We start from the raw sequence: 15321 nt of genomic DNA, 5'->3' as shown, positions 1-15321 counted from the left end.
TGTACAATATTAATGTAATGCGTACGAACCCTCCTCCTGGATCAAGACATTGAATGCCGTGATACATCACGACAGTCACACATGCACAGTACACACATACAAATCTCTGAAGAGGCTCGCATTGCTACCCGTTGAACAAGGAGGATGGAGAATCCAGTGGTCGTCAAATGATCAATTCACAAATTCCCTTTTGTGGTTATCAACGCCGTGCAACCGTGCCAATCATGTAATAAACCCTTGGTATTCTCAAACCTGCCGAAGTCCCGAGTAACTAGACAAACCCTGCCAAATCCCCATTTTTGTTGATCATGAAGCCGTACAAACGACCAGTTTAGTTCATCTGGCGGATGAGGGCGTTGATCTTCTCCTCGCGGTTGCCAAGGTCACCACCCTCGATGAAGTGCTTGAACTTGCGGGGGCGGAAGCCACCAGTGGGGTTGGAGAGCTTGAAGGGCCAGAGGAAGTTGGAGGCCTGCTTGAAGTTGGGGCCGACGGTGTAGATCTCGTGGATGAGATCCTCCATGCAGACAATGCCGTACTTGCCGAGGTTCTCCTCAATGATGGAGTTGTCGGTGAGAGCGACGCGCTGCTTGTTGACCTTTCCGTAACCGCGCTTGTAGACGAGCTCCTTGACGGACTTGAGGTTGGGGTAACCGTAGGCAACCCACGGCTCGATGATCTTGATCATCTCGGTGGTGGCCTTGGTGATCTTGATGAAGACTCCGTTGTTGATCTGGAGGAGACGAAGAAGCTGGAGGATCTTGCGGGGCTTGGGGGCGATCTTGTTGATACCCTTGATGCGGATAAGGAAGATCAGGTTGGCCTCAGCGGGAACGTAGGCGGAGTCGTTCTCGCGGGCAACGCGGGAGAGGCGGACCTTCTCGCGCTCTGCGTCGCGGTACTCCTTGACGTACTTCTCAGCACGCTTGAAGATGACACCACGCTTCTCCTTGTTGGCCTTTGGGAAACATGTTAGCAATGTGTTTCTTGGATCAGATATGCATTGAAGATGTGAATGATCCGGCAAGTGTCAGACCCGAAAGAAGGTTAATTCCAACTGCATCGACCGTAGTCTAGTTGTGAAAGGTATGTTATGCATCATGAAGGCGGGGGAAGGGGTAGGTAGTGAAAACAGAGGTATACTTACAGCCTTGCGCTTCTCGGTGGCCGAGTTGCGCTCAGCGCGAGCCTTCTCCTGAGACTTGCGCTTCTTGAGAAGGGTCTCCGGAACCAGAACCTGGTTGGAGGTGGGGACGGAACTGTAGCAAATCAGATTAGTACGCAGTCCGACATACTGCAAGCAGCATGGGTAGAGCGCCGGTGCGAGAATTGTAGCTGAAACGCGACATTCTCGCTGTGGCTAACTCGAAGTTCATGACTTTGATCGGTGAGCAGACCATGGGGTAGCAGGAGCTCCAAGGGAGCAATTACTGTGGCACTGTGCTCATCCGACAACACCTCGAAGCACAGCAAAGTGTTCAAGAATATGTGCTCGCATGTGTATGGGTCTCCGAGCAAGCCTTTCAGCACTGTGGAGAGAATCCGACAAGCGGCAATGTTTTTAAGGGAGAACGGGTCACCGTTCATCCCCAACACCCCGAGCACCGTCTCTCAATCCGCAAGCCATATTCCAGGTCATGAAGGAAGGAGGGAGGTTGCCCAGGAGGGTTCGAGCTGAGAGCCAGGCATTCACGACGAGGTGAAGCAAGGACTCCAGCGAGAGGACCACGACAATCTGCAAGACATCGCAAACGGAACGAAGGGAAAATGCTGCCGCTGCTTCTCAAGAGCATTGGTGTACATACGTGGTGGCGGCCATTGTGAAGGCGGGTTTGGTTGTCGTCGGCGGTTGTCGTCGAAAATTGGTCGCTGGATCAGAAGGAAGAGGGAAAAGGAAAAAGGCCGCGGGATCGCAGAAGTTTTACCCAAAATTTCGCAGGCTCCGCTGGGGCTGGTGCATGGGCCACCACCAGCAAATTGAAATTCTCACCGCCCTCATTTTTTCTCGCTTAGGTAGGGTTTCTCGAACGGCTAAGCCAATCTAGGTCGTTCTGCCGCCGCCAACCGCCCGACCCCCGTCAGGGCATTCTCGCCCACTTCTTTTGTTCGTGTGTGCAGGGCTGGGCTTTGTGAAATTTCGTTTGGGATTATTGCGAGCGACGGATCGAGAGAGCTTCCCTTTGCCAACCACTCCGACTAACCACCACCGAAAGACAATTCGTCAAACACAGCAGTCACGATGCCTCCCAAGTCCAAGACCGTCCGTCCCGCCCAGGAGAACATCTCCTTGGGTCCCCAGGTCCGTGAGGGTGAGTTTTTGCCTGCGTCCCAATGGATTGTGACGTCGCGCGTTCAAACCGCATGCGCCGACCGCAAAATGTCAAAATGAAGCAATTTTGCTAACTACCCCGCGATCTTCAGGCGAGCTCGTCTTCGGCGTTGCCCGTATCTTCGCCTCCTTCAACGACACCTTCGTCCACGTCACCGATCTTTCGTAGGTCTCACCATCCAACGTTCTGCCTGCGAGTTCCGGAATACCCCTCCCTCGCTGGCGAACATGAAGACTATATCAATACCCGTGATGGTGCAAGATGGCTAACTGGGTGATTCCAGCGGCCGTGAGACCATCTGCCGTGTCACTGGCGGTATGAAGGTCAAGGCCGACCGTGACGAGTCCTCCCCCTACGCCGCCATGTTGGCTGCTCAGGACGTCGCTACCCGCTGCAAGGAGCTCGGCATCACTGCCCTCCACATCAAGATCCGTGCCACCGGTGGTAAGTTCTTGAACCCTCCAACAGTCCCTCATGAGCCGTCGAGCTGATTAAAATCTTCAGGTAACGGCACCAAGACCCCCGGTCCCGGTGCCCAGTCTGCTCTCCGTGCCCTGGCCCGTTCCGGCATGAAGATCGGCCGCATTGAGGACGTCACCCCCACGCCCTCCGACTCTACCCGCAGAAAGGGTGGTCGCCGCGGTCGTCGTCTCTGAGCGCCCGGTTTTACATTATTACCTGGGTGGCTTCCGTGGGACAGGAGCGCTCATTATTTGGTTTCTTGGTGGCATCGCGAAAAACGCGGGGAACGGCGCCTTAGCCTGGTCCCCACTCTACCTCTACGCACTGTGACATGCCTTCTGCTGCGGGCGACAGTATCTATCGTAGACAGAATAGAAACTCGCCATATATGGCCTGAACTGAAGAGTAGCTCCTGAACCCTCGACAAACTTGTGCACATAATGCGATGCTGTGATGTGATATGTGAATCACCGAGTAGTCTACATCACTGCTTCACTGTTCTCAAATCTTGATTATATGAAAGCCTGAGATGTCGTTTCGATATGTCTTCGCGGATCTATGCCGCGGTATAAGGCTGAAAGCGACCACGCCAGCCCGAAACGCCATTCTCCTGACCTTCAATATTTACGTGATTGCCCTCAAGTCGCCCAAGGGAAACTGGGACTGTTCAGCCACTACTTGAAAGCAGGCTTTAGCGTCCAAGTACCCCTACCCGTGCCACCCGTCTTCCCCAGGACGGCTACCCTGTCCAACGCACTCTTGAAGTCGTCCGTCTGCTTTGGAGTCTTGCAATACGGATTGAAGTGATCAACCAGCATCTTAGTCACTGCCTTGCCTCCTTGACGTCTCATGAAAGTCTGGATCAGGGGTATGAAATCCTTCTCCTTCAAGAGCTTGTCCGTACCTGGAGTATTGCCCCGTGAACTGGAGCCGTTGGCCGGCTGGCTGAGCCCCTGACGATCCGCAAGGGAAGACATGACCGCCGAAGAATTCACTCCGCGGCGTCGCGATGCAGTAGGTCGGCCTCCCTCGCCTATCTCGCCAGTCCAGGTGACAGTTCCGATGGGGATGCGGCGCGCAGCCTCTCCAGCTCGTCGCAAATGGGCGGCAGCCTGGGCCGCTATCTTGTTCGCTTCGTGTCGATTCATGGCCTGGTCAGCCTGCACCTTCTTCTTACCATTCATGATTTGGTCATGCTCGTAGGCGCTATCCACAGTTCGAGAAAACAGATTCTCGGTAATGCGCTTCTCCTCGCTGTCATCTGTAGGCTCCGTGAACTCTTCCATTGCAGCGACGCCGGAAAGCTTGCGGACCGTGTCGACTTCGTCTTCTGCCTTGACGGAGGAGATGGGAACGGCGTTCTTTGACGGCTTCTCCAGCTGATTGTGGCCCTCTGACTGGTTGAACTTGACCTCCGCGCCCTCAAAGACCTTGCTTCTGTTGGCGCTGGCCATACTATGGCTATTGTCGCCAAAGCTAAAGAGGTCATAAAGGTCAGAGAGATCGAAGTTGGCCCGCTGCTTCGGGTCTTTGAGGACTTTGTTCGTCATAAATTGCTTGAAGATCTGGCGGTGGTAAATCTTCTCCTCGATAGTGCCCGAAGTCATTAGCCGGTAAATGGCGACTGGCTTTGTCTGGCCGAGTCGCCAGGCTCTCTCTCGCGCTTGCAAGTCAGTTGACGGATTCCAGTCAGGGTCGTAGATGATGATCCTGGTCGCTCCGGTGAGGTTTACACCTAAGCCGCCCACTTTAGTCGTCAACAGGAACACGTCAATGGAGGGATCGTTGTTGAACTTGTCGATCAGAATTTGTCTCTTCTCGATAGTAACGTCTCCATCCATGCGTAGGTAGTTCATTCCCTCCATCTTGCCGATATAGTCCTGGATGATGTTGAGCATGATTTTGGTCTGGGAGAATAGCAGCGTTTTGTGCCCAAACTTCTTCCACATCGGAAGCAGGTCGCCAACCATTTGCAACTTGCCAGATCTTCTGGGGCTTCCCCAATCGTATCCTGGTTGGTTCTTCCTGTTCACACTAACAAGATCCGGATGGTTGCAGATCTTCCGCAGGATATCGATTCCGTAGAGTGATTGACGCTTTTTGGCCATGATTTGAGAGACCGCATCCGAATGAATGAACCTGACGTACTCCTCATTTTGTTCCGGCGTTAGCTTGCAGAACAGCACCTGTTCCGTCTTTTCCGGCAGGTCTGATGCCACGTCGACCTTGAGCCGCTGAAGCAGGTATTGGCTAATGGTTTCCTTTAAAGTCGTCGCGCATTTTTCAGCAGTCATGACCGCAAGATTAGTCGCATTCGCGTGCCCACCCATCTTGATAGGAATCTCAAACTGTTGTCTGAAGTTGACCAGAGTCCCTAGTCGCATAGGGAAAATGAAATCGAATAAAGACCACAGCTCGGTGAGGTTATTCTGGATTGGCGTACCCGACAGGATCAGGCGGTGTGGTGTGTTGAGACACTTGGCTTGATATGTGACATTTGCATTAGGGGTGCGAATCCTGTGGCCCTCGTCGAGGATGGCGTAGCCCCATTCCAGGGACAGCAGTTGCTCGCCATAGGTGTTCAAGCCAGCGTACGTGGTGACCAGAACGTGTCCATGCTTGGCAACGCGCCTGACGATACGCTCTGCGGCGTCACGATTCGTCCTATCTCCAGGATAATCTTCATCGTCATCATCCTCAGCCACATTGACCATGCCGCTACCAGACGAGTGTAAAATTGACACTCTCAGAGGGGGCCACCATCGGTGGAATTCATTAACCCACTGCTGCATGACAGTCGCGGGGACGACTACTATGACGGGCTTGTCGAGCTTCTTGGTGTAGTGTAACGCCGCAACGAAAGCAATTGCTTGCACTGTTAAGCTTATTAGTAAGATTGCGTTCATCTGTTACCAAAACTTCTTACCTGTCTTTCCAAGGCCCATCTCGTCCCCGATGATGCCGCCTACGCCTTGCTCATAAAGCTCAGCGAGCCAATGAACGCCGGTCTTTTGATACGCGAACAGCGACGCATGAATGTCTCCCGGGAGCCTCAGCCCGTTACCGAATTCGTGGTCAGGCTGATCAGGCGAGGGTTTAAACCATTCCTCCTCGCCATTATCTTCAATTGAGGCGTCGCCAGCAGCATTGGCACTTTGCTGTTGACGAGCTGCACTCCGTCTCCTGACCCAATCAGCAAGGCGTGCTTGGTAGATCGCCTCATTTCCATCGTCGACGCTGCTCAGGTCGACCTTTGTATTACCAACGGTGACTGTATTCTCCGCAGCCTTCTTATGCTTGTTCTTCTTATCTGTATTTGTGCCCTTCTTCCGCTTGCGACCTGTGGCTTCTTCCTCACTAGTGTCCGAAGCGTACTGGCTTTCAGCCGAACTCACAGTCGATGCATCGAATTCATCGGACGATGCTCCTTCATCCATCTTGCGTTTTTTTCTTGGTCGTAGAGAAAACTCGGTCTCAACGAATGCCGGAGCTGCTTCTGGATGTTCAGCAAAGCCTGGCATGCGCAATACTTGATGAGACTTTGGCTCTTCATCGTCGCTCTGGTATTCCTCCGCAGCCGCGTCTTGCTCGGCCTCGACAAGAACATCTGCTAGCTCGCCTTCGAAACCATCGGGTCGTTCGCCACCAATGTTGGCAAAGGGCGTGATCTTTCCGGTCCGGACGAGGTATTCTCGGTGCGACTCGCCGGCCAAGCGTTTAGACTTGCTTTTGACAGGATCCTCCACAATCGAAATATCTTCCTGTCTCTTATCGATGCGAGCTTGGCAGTCCGAGATGTCGTTGATGGCATTCTCAATCTCTAAGTCCAGCTTATCGAGCTCCTTCTGTATGATCCGTGACTGATAAGGGTTACGTCGAGCTCCTTCCAGCTTCTTCCGTTGATCTACTCTTTTTGCCTCAAGTTTATCTTTAGTGGTTTCCAGCTTTTCAATGCGCTGCTTATCCTTCTTGTCTTCTGCCTCAATCAAGGCGGCGTTGGCCTGTGTTGTGATATCGCGCTCTAAATCATCTTGATCCCGGATATCGGCTGTGATAGTCCGCAAAAATGCCGCCTCGTCTCCCTCAAACTGAACTGCTGTGGTTCTGGGTGCATCTGCTTCAGTGCTAGAGGGTGCGCTTTCCTCACTTATCTTCTCGGCAACTATGCCGCCATCTTCTTTGTCGGACGACATCTTGAGATCCGATGACGGAGAGTTTTCATAAACCCATGCCCGATATTCCAGATTGCGAGCCCCAAGATCTTTGATGAGGCCGGTTTTGATCAGCGAGTTGCGCAACAGACAAACAGCAGTGTCGGTGGTTGAAAAATGGGAACGTAAGTGAAGTTGAGAATGGATATGAGCTCAGGTGGCGGACATGCCTGTAGGTACCAAGCTAAGTGAGCGACATGCAAGATCTGGATTCCAAGAAACCGTCGTGAGGATAATCGTGTGTGTTGTAAAAGTGACTCACTCCGGTGAGATTGTAAGGCAAAGATTCAGGACAGGCAGCAGCGCGTCAGGCTTGAGCGTTCACCAGCGATTCTCTCTGGAAAACGATGACGCCACGGCAAGGCAGGAGCGAACGGTTCGCGCAGTCAGCTGCTCTGAACAGGGATCTTAATGGGAAAACTTGGTGACGAATTTGATTGGTAGGATTTGTCAGTCCCAGGCTTCCAATCCCATCGGCATGCGGACTTATATTAGATAAGCACTTGCTGGCCGGAGGCTCTTTTGCAGCCACAATGAGGATGGGAAGGGCAGCCACACCTGACTAATGCGGCGTTCTGGTGCCATGAAGGAGCTCCTACAAGGGTACTCCGTGCGCACCTCTCTATTCATCTTGTCATTGCTGGGATTCAACTACCTTACATCCAAACCTGTTGCGTCTATCAGAAAGAAAACTTCGTATACAACTACGCCGGCAATTATATTTGTTGTTCTCGGCCATGATCAAACGCCCTTCACCTGGCATTCTCTCAACGGTCGGCCACGGCCTTCGGTCCAAGCACCGTCCCTCGTCGACCCTACGGAGCGCTCCCAAGATGGCTCCCGTCTGGCTACAACCCTACCTCGATCATTTGCCTCAGAAGAGCGCACCCAAGCTCTATGCTTGGAGCCTGTCCAACTTGGACCAAAATAATTCAGTCTTGAGCCCCTTGGCCAGTCGGTCAGATGGATCAATTTTTCATCAACAACACCGCAATCGCCAACAGCGTATCTACGTTCTTGGCGTTGGGAACTTAGGGATTCTCTTTGCCAGCTCGCTTGCGTCTCTACCTAATCCACCACCGATAACCCTCGTTGTTCACCGCAAAGAGCTTCTGCTGTTATGGAGACAGCAACCAGGTATCGAGGTCACTCGGGGAGACTCTACGCAAAAGTATTTGGATTTCGATGTGGAGCTATGGTCCGAAGAAGAACCGATCTTAGGTCCAACAAGAGAGGTTGCGGATGGACAAGAGATTTCCAACCTGATCGTAACGACCAAGGCATCCCAAGCTCTTCCGCAGGTTGATCGAGCACGTCGCTATCTCAATGACCGCTCCACGGTTGCTTTTGCTCAAAACGGCATGTGCAAACTTTGGCCACCTCACGGCGACTCCTACATGGCATCGCGGTATGCAGATGCATCTGCTCGTCATCCCAACTGGCTGGCTTGTGTAACAACCCACGGAGTGACTTCGCTGGGCCAGTTCAAGAGTCTACATGCCTCCAAGGCAGACCTCAAGGTTGGGCTTGTGTTTCCAAACAATTCTGGCAACAACGGCTCTTATCTGTCGAATATACTCGCCGAATCACCTCACCTCAACGGCCATGTCGTAGCACGCAACGAGCTATGGGTATTGCAGCTGGAGAAACTCGTGGTCAACTCTGTCATCAACCCACTAACCGCCATCCTTCGCTGCAAAAATGGCGATCTATTCACGAAACAGGACGGCCCCATAGCGAGCATCATCAATTCCCTGTTGATGGAAGCCAGCAATGTTCTTCAAGCCCTGATTAAAGACCGAAGCACCGAATCTATCCTACAAACAGTCCCTGGAATGCCATTGGCAGCGGAGAACGAGATGATCCGCAAGTACGGTCCTCAACGTAGCGATCTCCTGGACCGCTTTTCTTACGACAAGCTCAAGGAAATGCTTTACAGTGTTGGACATAAGGTCCGAGAAAATACGAGCTCCATGCTCCAAGACGTTCGTGCTGGCAAACCAACTGAGGTCAACGAGTTCAACGGATGGCTAGTTGAGATGGCTGCCTATCTCGAGTGTGGGATTAACGTTGTCCATCACAAGAATCTCGTCGATCTTGTGGAAAATGGCACGGTGTTGAACGAAGAGTCTCTCGGCCAGCACTTCTCCAACCTAGGAGACGACCACTAAGGTAGACTTGCCAGTGCTTGAATCCAGTATTCACACCGCTTCATTGCTTGGCCCAGGTCACAATACGGCAGAACACTGACGAGTCGCTGAGCAAGACGCGATGACACGTTCGCATTCCCCAGAATATCGTCGATCTTAGTCCAACACTTTACGAGATCGACCGCGATGATACTGGAAATATATTAAACGTCCAGGGTACAACCCTCTTGATGGTCGTGCACTCCATTCAGTCACTCGACTGGTCGCAAACTAGACGACACCGGCATGCCGTCCAACGGCCTACTGAATCAAATCGAATCAACGGCAGAGATCCAGCATGAATTTGTCGTAGAAGCTACGGGGCAACCTTGTTTCGAAGACTTCGTCCACAGGTGCCGAACCTCGGCGGGCGACTTCATCCGTCCGGCAATCACGCTCTTAGGGAAGCCACTGGCCATACTCGCGGTATGCCAACGTGGCACAGTCTCCTGCAAAGGTGACTCGTGTGCCCTTTACAAGGCAATCCCGGAGCCTGTTAGTATGATTTGGTGTGCAGTTGCACTCGAGGTGGTCTACTTCATTTGCCACGTTCGCTTGCTTGCCACCCCTTAAAAGACCACATTATAGCCATAATATCAGGCGTGATATACTGGTAGCCCACCAGGAGTGGTGTATCGCGTCAGGGGCGGACGGAACATCAGCGACTGCCATGGAAGTACCCGACCAGAAGACTTTTCCTTCCAAGGAAACGCCCACACTTTTGGCCCCTCAGGATTTGCACCCGCCGCTTACCTTTTGCCGACGATGCCGCCGAGGTGTGTGAGAAAACTCATGCGAAGCTACGCTCACGCCCTCTGGCATTTTATGACGAGCAGTAGATTTGCCTAATAACTAATGCTGCTTAAGTCCGCCTTCTGGTGCGCGGCATACTGCTCTCATCGCACACGTCATCGTGTGGGTGCCATGGAAGGAGTCTCGAAGTTTGCTAAACACATCAAAGAGAAGCACAGTCCAGTGCGATCACAAAAGAAACCGCCAGAAACAATGAGTGGACGGTCTTCGTGGATTGAAACGGCTACGTTTGTCAACTTATACAGTGGAAGCTAGCAATGCACCGGGTTCTGCCCACACAATCTCGATATTGATCTGTCATAAGAAGTGGATCGTCAGTGGCGGGCTACCAGTTCAAAGACGTTGAAAAGCTCGATCTAGAGTCAGCATGGATCTTGGGATCTTCTGGCTTGAAGTCACGCCATTTCCTCTATAGCAGCAAGATCCGGTTCCTTGCATTCGGTCTAGAGCTTGCTTTTGCTCCCTCAAACATGACAACCCCTGGATGCTCGATGGCAGGCCGATGGATTGCCAAGCGGCGAAATAAGAAGCGGAGCTCAGGGCACACGGCAACCTCGAGACCTCAATCCAATGAGACAATCAATTCCTCCTCTTCAGTCGAGTGTCGCCATGCAACAATCATGACCGGCAGTGTCCCTCTGGGTTGCGAGAGAGCCACGCGGTGGAGAGAACGGCGGACCCAGTGATTGCTAATCATCAGCGCTCCATTTCCCAACATATGGATCCAGTTCATATTGATGCCTCAATTCTCCGATTGGGCGACAGGGGTTGAAAGAAAACTTCCGGTGCATATTTGACGGAGATTTTCCTGGCGATGCCTGTCTAATGGGTTCTTGTCAGCCCATTGCGGAGACTGTGGACGACCTCAATCTCGACAAGGCTAACAACATCCCACAGGCGAGTGATTTGGGGCAGCCAAGCTACCGGACCAAGCCCATTTCTAAGAGGAATTACAGAAATTCTCTAGCATACATCACGTTGATCTCACGCTGGCTCTTAATGCCAACCGTGGCAACGGAGGGCCGACTAAGTCCTGATTGGCACTGGATTAGGTACGAAAAAAGCGTTGCTGCATGGTTACATCACAGCGTCAACCCGCATGACGCATCTTCGAAAAGTGTTTCTTTGGCCATTGACATTCGGTTTTCTCTTCCTCAACTCAAAGAATGGAGCCTTGAAAGAATCGAAAATCGTTCTCTTACTCAGGGCTATGGAATCGGTAAAACCCGACATATGCTCGGCGCTGAGGTCCTTGGCTGCAGTCAGCCGCTTGATCCAAGCTTTCCGGGCTGGGACACGGAGCAACCGGGTGGGAGAAAGGCCGCCGCAAGGGTTCCTAGACCACAATTTCAAAGTCAACTTCGGCCTTTTCAGCAATATCTCGATTCAAGAGACTCAGGCCAAGGCCTGCTGCCAATATCAAGTGTTCATACTTGAGATCTAAAGGCGGCGACCACAGCTGGTTTGCACATAGTCGGCCGACTGACCCGCCAGACAACCATATCAGCCCTAGACCATGATACGGGCCATGACGGTGCTGACGCCCCGGGGATCACACATAAACCATGTCCCCTGGTTCGCGCTGGAGGAAATCGAGCCAAGCATCCCCCGGCTTAGATACCGATCATCCTCACCATCTGGCCCGGCAGTTCACGTACGATAACCCATTATCAATCGCACATGAAGAGTTTCACCTGGGACGTCTCATGCGCTGAGCCAACCGACTTTTTCAGCATGAAGTTCGCGAACCCGTTGACATTCGTCCGAAGAGATGGCGAGCCGCTGACGGGGCATATAACGAGGTAGGGTTGGAGAAGAGGTTCAACTTCATGGTCAGGAGAGCGGGTTGTTTTTTCTCGCCCCTCCCTCTTTCAAACGTCGCTTGCATGACCACATGGCAATCTTCCGTGGGTGCCTTGGAGCCGCAACATCGTGGCGCCTGTTGTTTTGGCTTGCTTGATCTGCGCCATGCGACACGATATCTACCCTCTTGCGATTGGAACTGTCACAGCTACTGAAAGCTTAGATGTTTTGCAGAAGGATTTGATCGCTCGTCGCGTACGGCTTCGGAGCTTCAGGTCTACTCTCTATGCAAAGTGCGAGAGGGTGTCCGATTTGCGGCCCCCCACAATCGGAAAGTGGTCTCGGGAGTCACGAAATCTTTGAGCTTAAATTTGTTCAAAAAGTGTCTCAATAGTATAGCGGCGGACACGACCTCTCGAAGGGGTGTGCGATAGTTGGGTGGTAGTAACCCCACCCACAAGTAGCAGCCGAGAGCCGACATCTGGAACCCCAGGGTGCGGTTGGCCTTGCCTATTTCTCACACCCGTGGCCTGTCTAGTATCCGATGCTGTTGGACGAAGCGCCGCGTAGGTCTCCGTACCCGATGCGGTGATGCAGGTATCACTCTGCATAGGGGGTGACATGCAGGAACCTCGTCGACCAAGGCTAACCCGTCACGTCACTTGTCACTGCGCGATTCACAACCTCTCACACATGGCACTACATCTCTGTCAGCGAGAAGAGAGTGGGAAGAGGCTCAGGCATGACAACATGTGTGGGAACCGCTCCGCTCGTGTCACGTTCCGGGGGCGATTGACCGCTTCTTTTTCCCCTGGATTTGCCTTCTGGCGGGTGACTGGGGGGACTGGGAGTGGGAGATGACGGGCTAGGGGGGGGGGGGGATATATCAGAATCCCCCGGGTCATATAACGAACAAAACCCTGGGGCCGAGTGTTTCAACGGGCAGAAGCCGCTGCCAAACCAACCTTTCTCGGTGGACGCAGAGCCAAACGAGAGCCTGCGCAGTGATCAATGGATTCACCAACGACTGGAGATTGGAAGCCAGCGGGAGATCCAGATCATAGGACGCTCATTGTAAGGGGGGTGGAGGAAGGACAACAAAGTCGTCAAAAGGGCCACCATCTTGCTCGATCACAAACCCCGAACTCGGCACATGCGGAGGACCAGAATTGCCAACACCCTACGGGGAGGCGCCTCTTCTTTTCTTTTTCTCGCCTCTGCTCGATAGCCGGTCCTGGTCTTTCCAGCAGACAACAGGGCCAACCTGCAGCCCGTCTCTACGTTACTGTCCACATCTGGTCATGTGGCGAACTCTGTGTCGGGACAGGAGAGAGCCCAGAGAGGAGAGAGAAGTACAGAGAGGGACACGGAGAGAGCCAAGGCAGGCAGGTAAGCAGGCCAAAGCAGGACCATTCTGAAGTCCTACCCTGTTCCCTCGTCTCCAAGCTCTTCGCACCCATGCGTCTCTTTCCTGAATCCTGCCCGCCGCCATTCCCTTCCCTTCCCTCTAACCCCCCCGCTCCTCATTCCGCCATTACTCGCCAAGCCGATATTGGCCCAAAAGTCCAAACCGAACGCACCATCCCCAAGGCCCCAAGGCCCAGGCACAACAGAGGGAAACAAGAATGACAGCAGAAGCCTGAAGTTAACAAACTCGACCCCCATCGTCCTTCACGCAAAAAAAAGGAACAGGCTTTTGAAACGGGAGCAAGAGCCAAGTTAGCCAACATGTCAAGAAAAAGATCGCTTAAGAAAATACAGCTATCGCCTAGTTTCCGGATTTTAGCAGCTGCTAAACAAGACCGCCCGCCTGCCCGCGCGCGCGCCATCTCTTGACTCTTTCCCAACCCCCCGGGGCCCCTGCCTGGTTCCTGGTTCCCCGGACTTTGCACTCTGACTCAAATCGGTTGGAGGATTGGACGCCGGGCTGCCGCGGCGGGCAAGGTAATCAAAACCAGCTGCCAAAAGCGGAATCGGAATGTATTGTTAATATAATTGCTGCCACACGTCAACTGCACGCCAACCCGTAGAATAAAATACCCAAGAACAAAAAACCTCCGGCCGGCCGTTTCCCCCTCCACCAGGGCCGCAAAAATAGGCCGCGCTACTGTAGCAAGGCCAAAAAGAGGTGTGTGCCTTGGAAGCCTCTCGTTTTGGGACGAGGCCTCGGGACCTTCGTGAAAGGGGGCGGCTCACGACCTAAGGTAAGTAAAGGTCCCTAAACTCGACTACACGCGCCCCCAAGAAAAGTTGCACATTTGATGCGTCTCCCGTCCCGAAGCGGATGGATGGAATGGATGATAGGACAGACATGTTGCTTTTTTGTGATTTGCCCACCTACACGCCTACGCCTGACCTTGCTTCTTTCCGTCCTCCCCGGAAGCGGTTGGTGCATGGTTTCTTGCAGACTGCTTGCTGCATTACGATGCCAATGTGATTCACAGAAGTTTATCCCCGAGGTTTCCCACTTTGGGGTCTCGGGGGGGGGGGGGGGTTGTACTTTCTCGAATAGGGTATACCGGGACCGAATTAGTTGTGATTTTCCACTATACATTAATAAACAGAAGCAAAAGAAACATGTTTCTCCATCTTCCTGCACGTTTTGTTTTCACATAATCGGGTTCAAGCAACAGCACCGCGAGAAATGGCTGCCGCTTTTATCCCACTTCGTACCATGTTGCGATCCTCTTCATGGGGCGTAAGCAGAAGCAAGTTTGGGACGAAGCGAAAAAAAAGGGGGTTGAAGAAGCTACAAATACTACAAAGTACATTTGCGTGATGTGTGGGGTAGAATCGAACAAAAAACAAATAATGAGCGTTTAGAAGATAACAAAACAAAAAAAATGGTCAAAAGTACAAAACAAAATAAACAGACGTCGTCATGGATGCGAAAACTGCGCGTGTGTCATCCGCCATGTATGCAAAATGCGTCTTTCCATCTGCATCTTTCTCCCCTTTTTGTGTTTTTCTCCTTCCACCCACAAGACGCCCAGGCATCATAGCCAGCTCACCACTAAAACCTCTTGTCCGTTGAATTCAGTACAGCCAAGTTTTCGAGAGTCGATTCTGCAGGCGTGTTGGTGTAGTAGACAACCAACTGCTGCAGGAAAACTGTCGAGTGCAACCGAATTTCGAGAGAATTGGCAATGGTAGATCCTTGGATGGGGCCAAAAAGAAGTTGATGACAATCGTCGAGAAGAAAAAACCAAAATCGTCTAAGGGAGCGTCGAGAGGGATAAAAACAAGCAGAAAGGCCGTAGATTGCGTGGTTCGCTGTGTTGCCCCCAAAGTCTATAGTGTGTGCGTTGTGTCATGAGTCGAGATAAAGGAGTAGGTCGAGAAAAAGATGAAGTTAAAAAAGGTGACCCGTGGTGTTCGGGGGTATCTCTAGAATTAGGCGGATGGGGAATCCAGCAAAACAAAAGGACAATGCCACTCGAGAGTCGCAGGTATGAGATAGAAGCCGAAGTGAACATGGCGAAGAAGTATTTATGGCCTCGGTGGTTCGAGGAA

The 15321-nt window shown here is 52.5% G+C and overlaps 6 protein-coding genes across 6 annotated transcripts; 4 read left to right on the top strand and 2 right to left on the bottom strand.

The window, feature by feature from the left end:
• Positions 1-331: 331 nt before the first annotated feature.
• CTAM01_05643 (60S ribosomal protein L7) lies at positions 332-1819 on the bottom strand (the record flags this gene model as incomplete). Its single annotated transcript, XM_060521673.1, has 3 exons — positions 332-958; positions 1148-1259; positions 1806-1819. The coding sequence occupies 3 exons, from the start codon at positions 1817-1819 to the stop codon at positions 332-334; spliced, it is 753 nt and encodes a 250-aa protein (XP_060383887.1).
• A 420-nt stretch (positions 1820-2239) lies between these two features.
• CTAM01_05642 (40S ribosomal protein S14) lies at positions 2240-2986 on the top strand (the record flags this gene model as incomplete). The annotated part of the gene is made up of 4 exons (XM_060521672.1): positions 2240-2309; positions 2422-2494; positions 2614-2774; positions 2835-2986. The coding sequence occupies 4 exons, from the start codon at positions 2240-2242 to the stop codon at positions 2984-2986; spliced, it is 456 nt and encodes a 151-aa protein (XP_060383886.1).
• Positions 2987-3466: 480 nt separating this feature from the next.
• On the bottom strand, positions 3467-6985 carry CTAM01_05641 (SNF2 super family protein; the record flags this gene model as incomplete). The annotated part of the gene is made up of 2 exons (XM_060521671.1): positions 3467-5667; positions 5719-6985. 2 exons carry the CDS (start codon positions 6983-6985, stop codon positions 3467-3469), a joined length of 3468 nt encoding a protein of 1155 aa, XP_060383885.1.
• A 755-nt stretch (positions 6986-7740) lies between these two features.
• Positions 7741-9174, top strand: CTAM01_05640 (uncharacterized protein; the record flags this gene model as incomplete). Its single annotated transcript, XM_060521670.1, has 1 exon — positions 7741-9174. One exon carries the CDS (start codon positions 7741-7743, stop codon positions 9172-9174), a length of 1434 nt encoding a protein of 477 aa, XP_060383884.1.
• Positions 9175-10475: 1301 nt separating this feature from the next.
• Positions 10476-10691, top strand: CTAM01_05639 (uncharacterized protein; the record flags this gene model as incomplete). The annotated part of the gene is made up of 1 exon (XM_060521669.1): positions 10476-10691. One exon carries the CDS (start codon positions 10476-10478, stop codon positions 10689-10691), a length of 216 nt encoding a protein of 71 aa, XP_060383883.1.
• Positions 10692-12819: 2128 nt separating this feature from the next.
• On the top strand, positions 12820-13437 carry CTAM01_05638 (uncharacterized protein; the record flags this gene model as incomplete). Its single annotated transcript, XM_060521668.1, has 1 exon — positions 12820-13437. One exon carries the CDS (start codon positions 12820-12822, stop codon positions 13435-13437), a length of 618 nt encoding a protein of 205 aa, XP_060383882.1.
• Between the last annotated feature and the right edge of the window lie 1884 nt (positions 13438-15321).

This window comes from Colletotrichum tamarilloi (genome assembly GCF_030869305.1).
Source record: "Colletotrichum tamarilloi strain Tom-12 chromosome Unknown Scaffold_14.1, whole genome shotgun sequence".
NCBI classification, from domain to species: domain Eukaryota; kingdom Fungi; phylum Ascomycota; class Sordariomycetes; order Glomerellales; family Glomerellaceae; genus Colletotrichum; species Colletotrichum tamarilloi.
The sequence above is the reverse complement of the archived record's forward strand: the minus strand, read 5'-3'. Positions and strand labels throughout refer to the sequence as shown.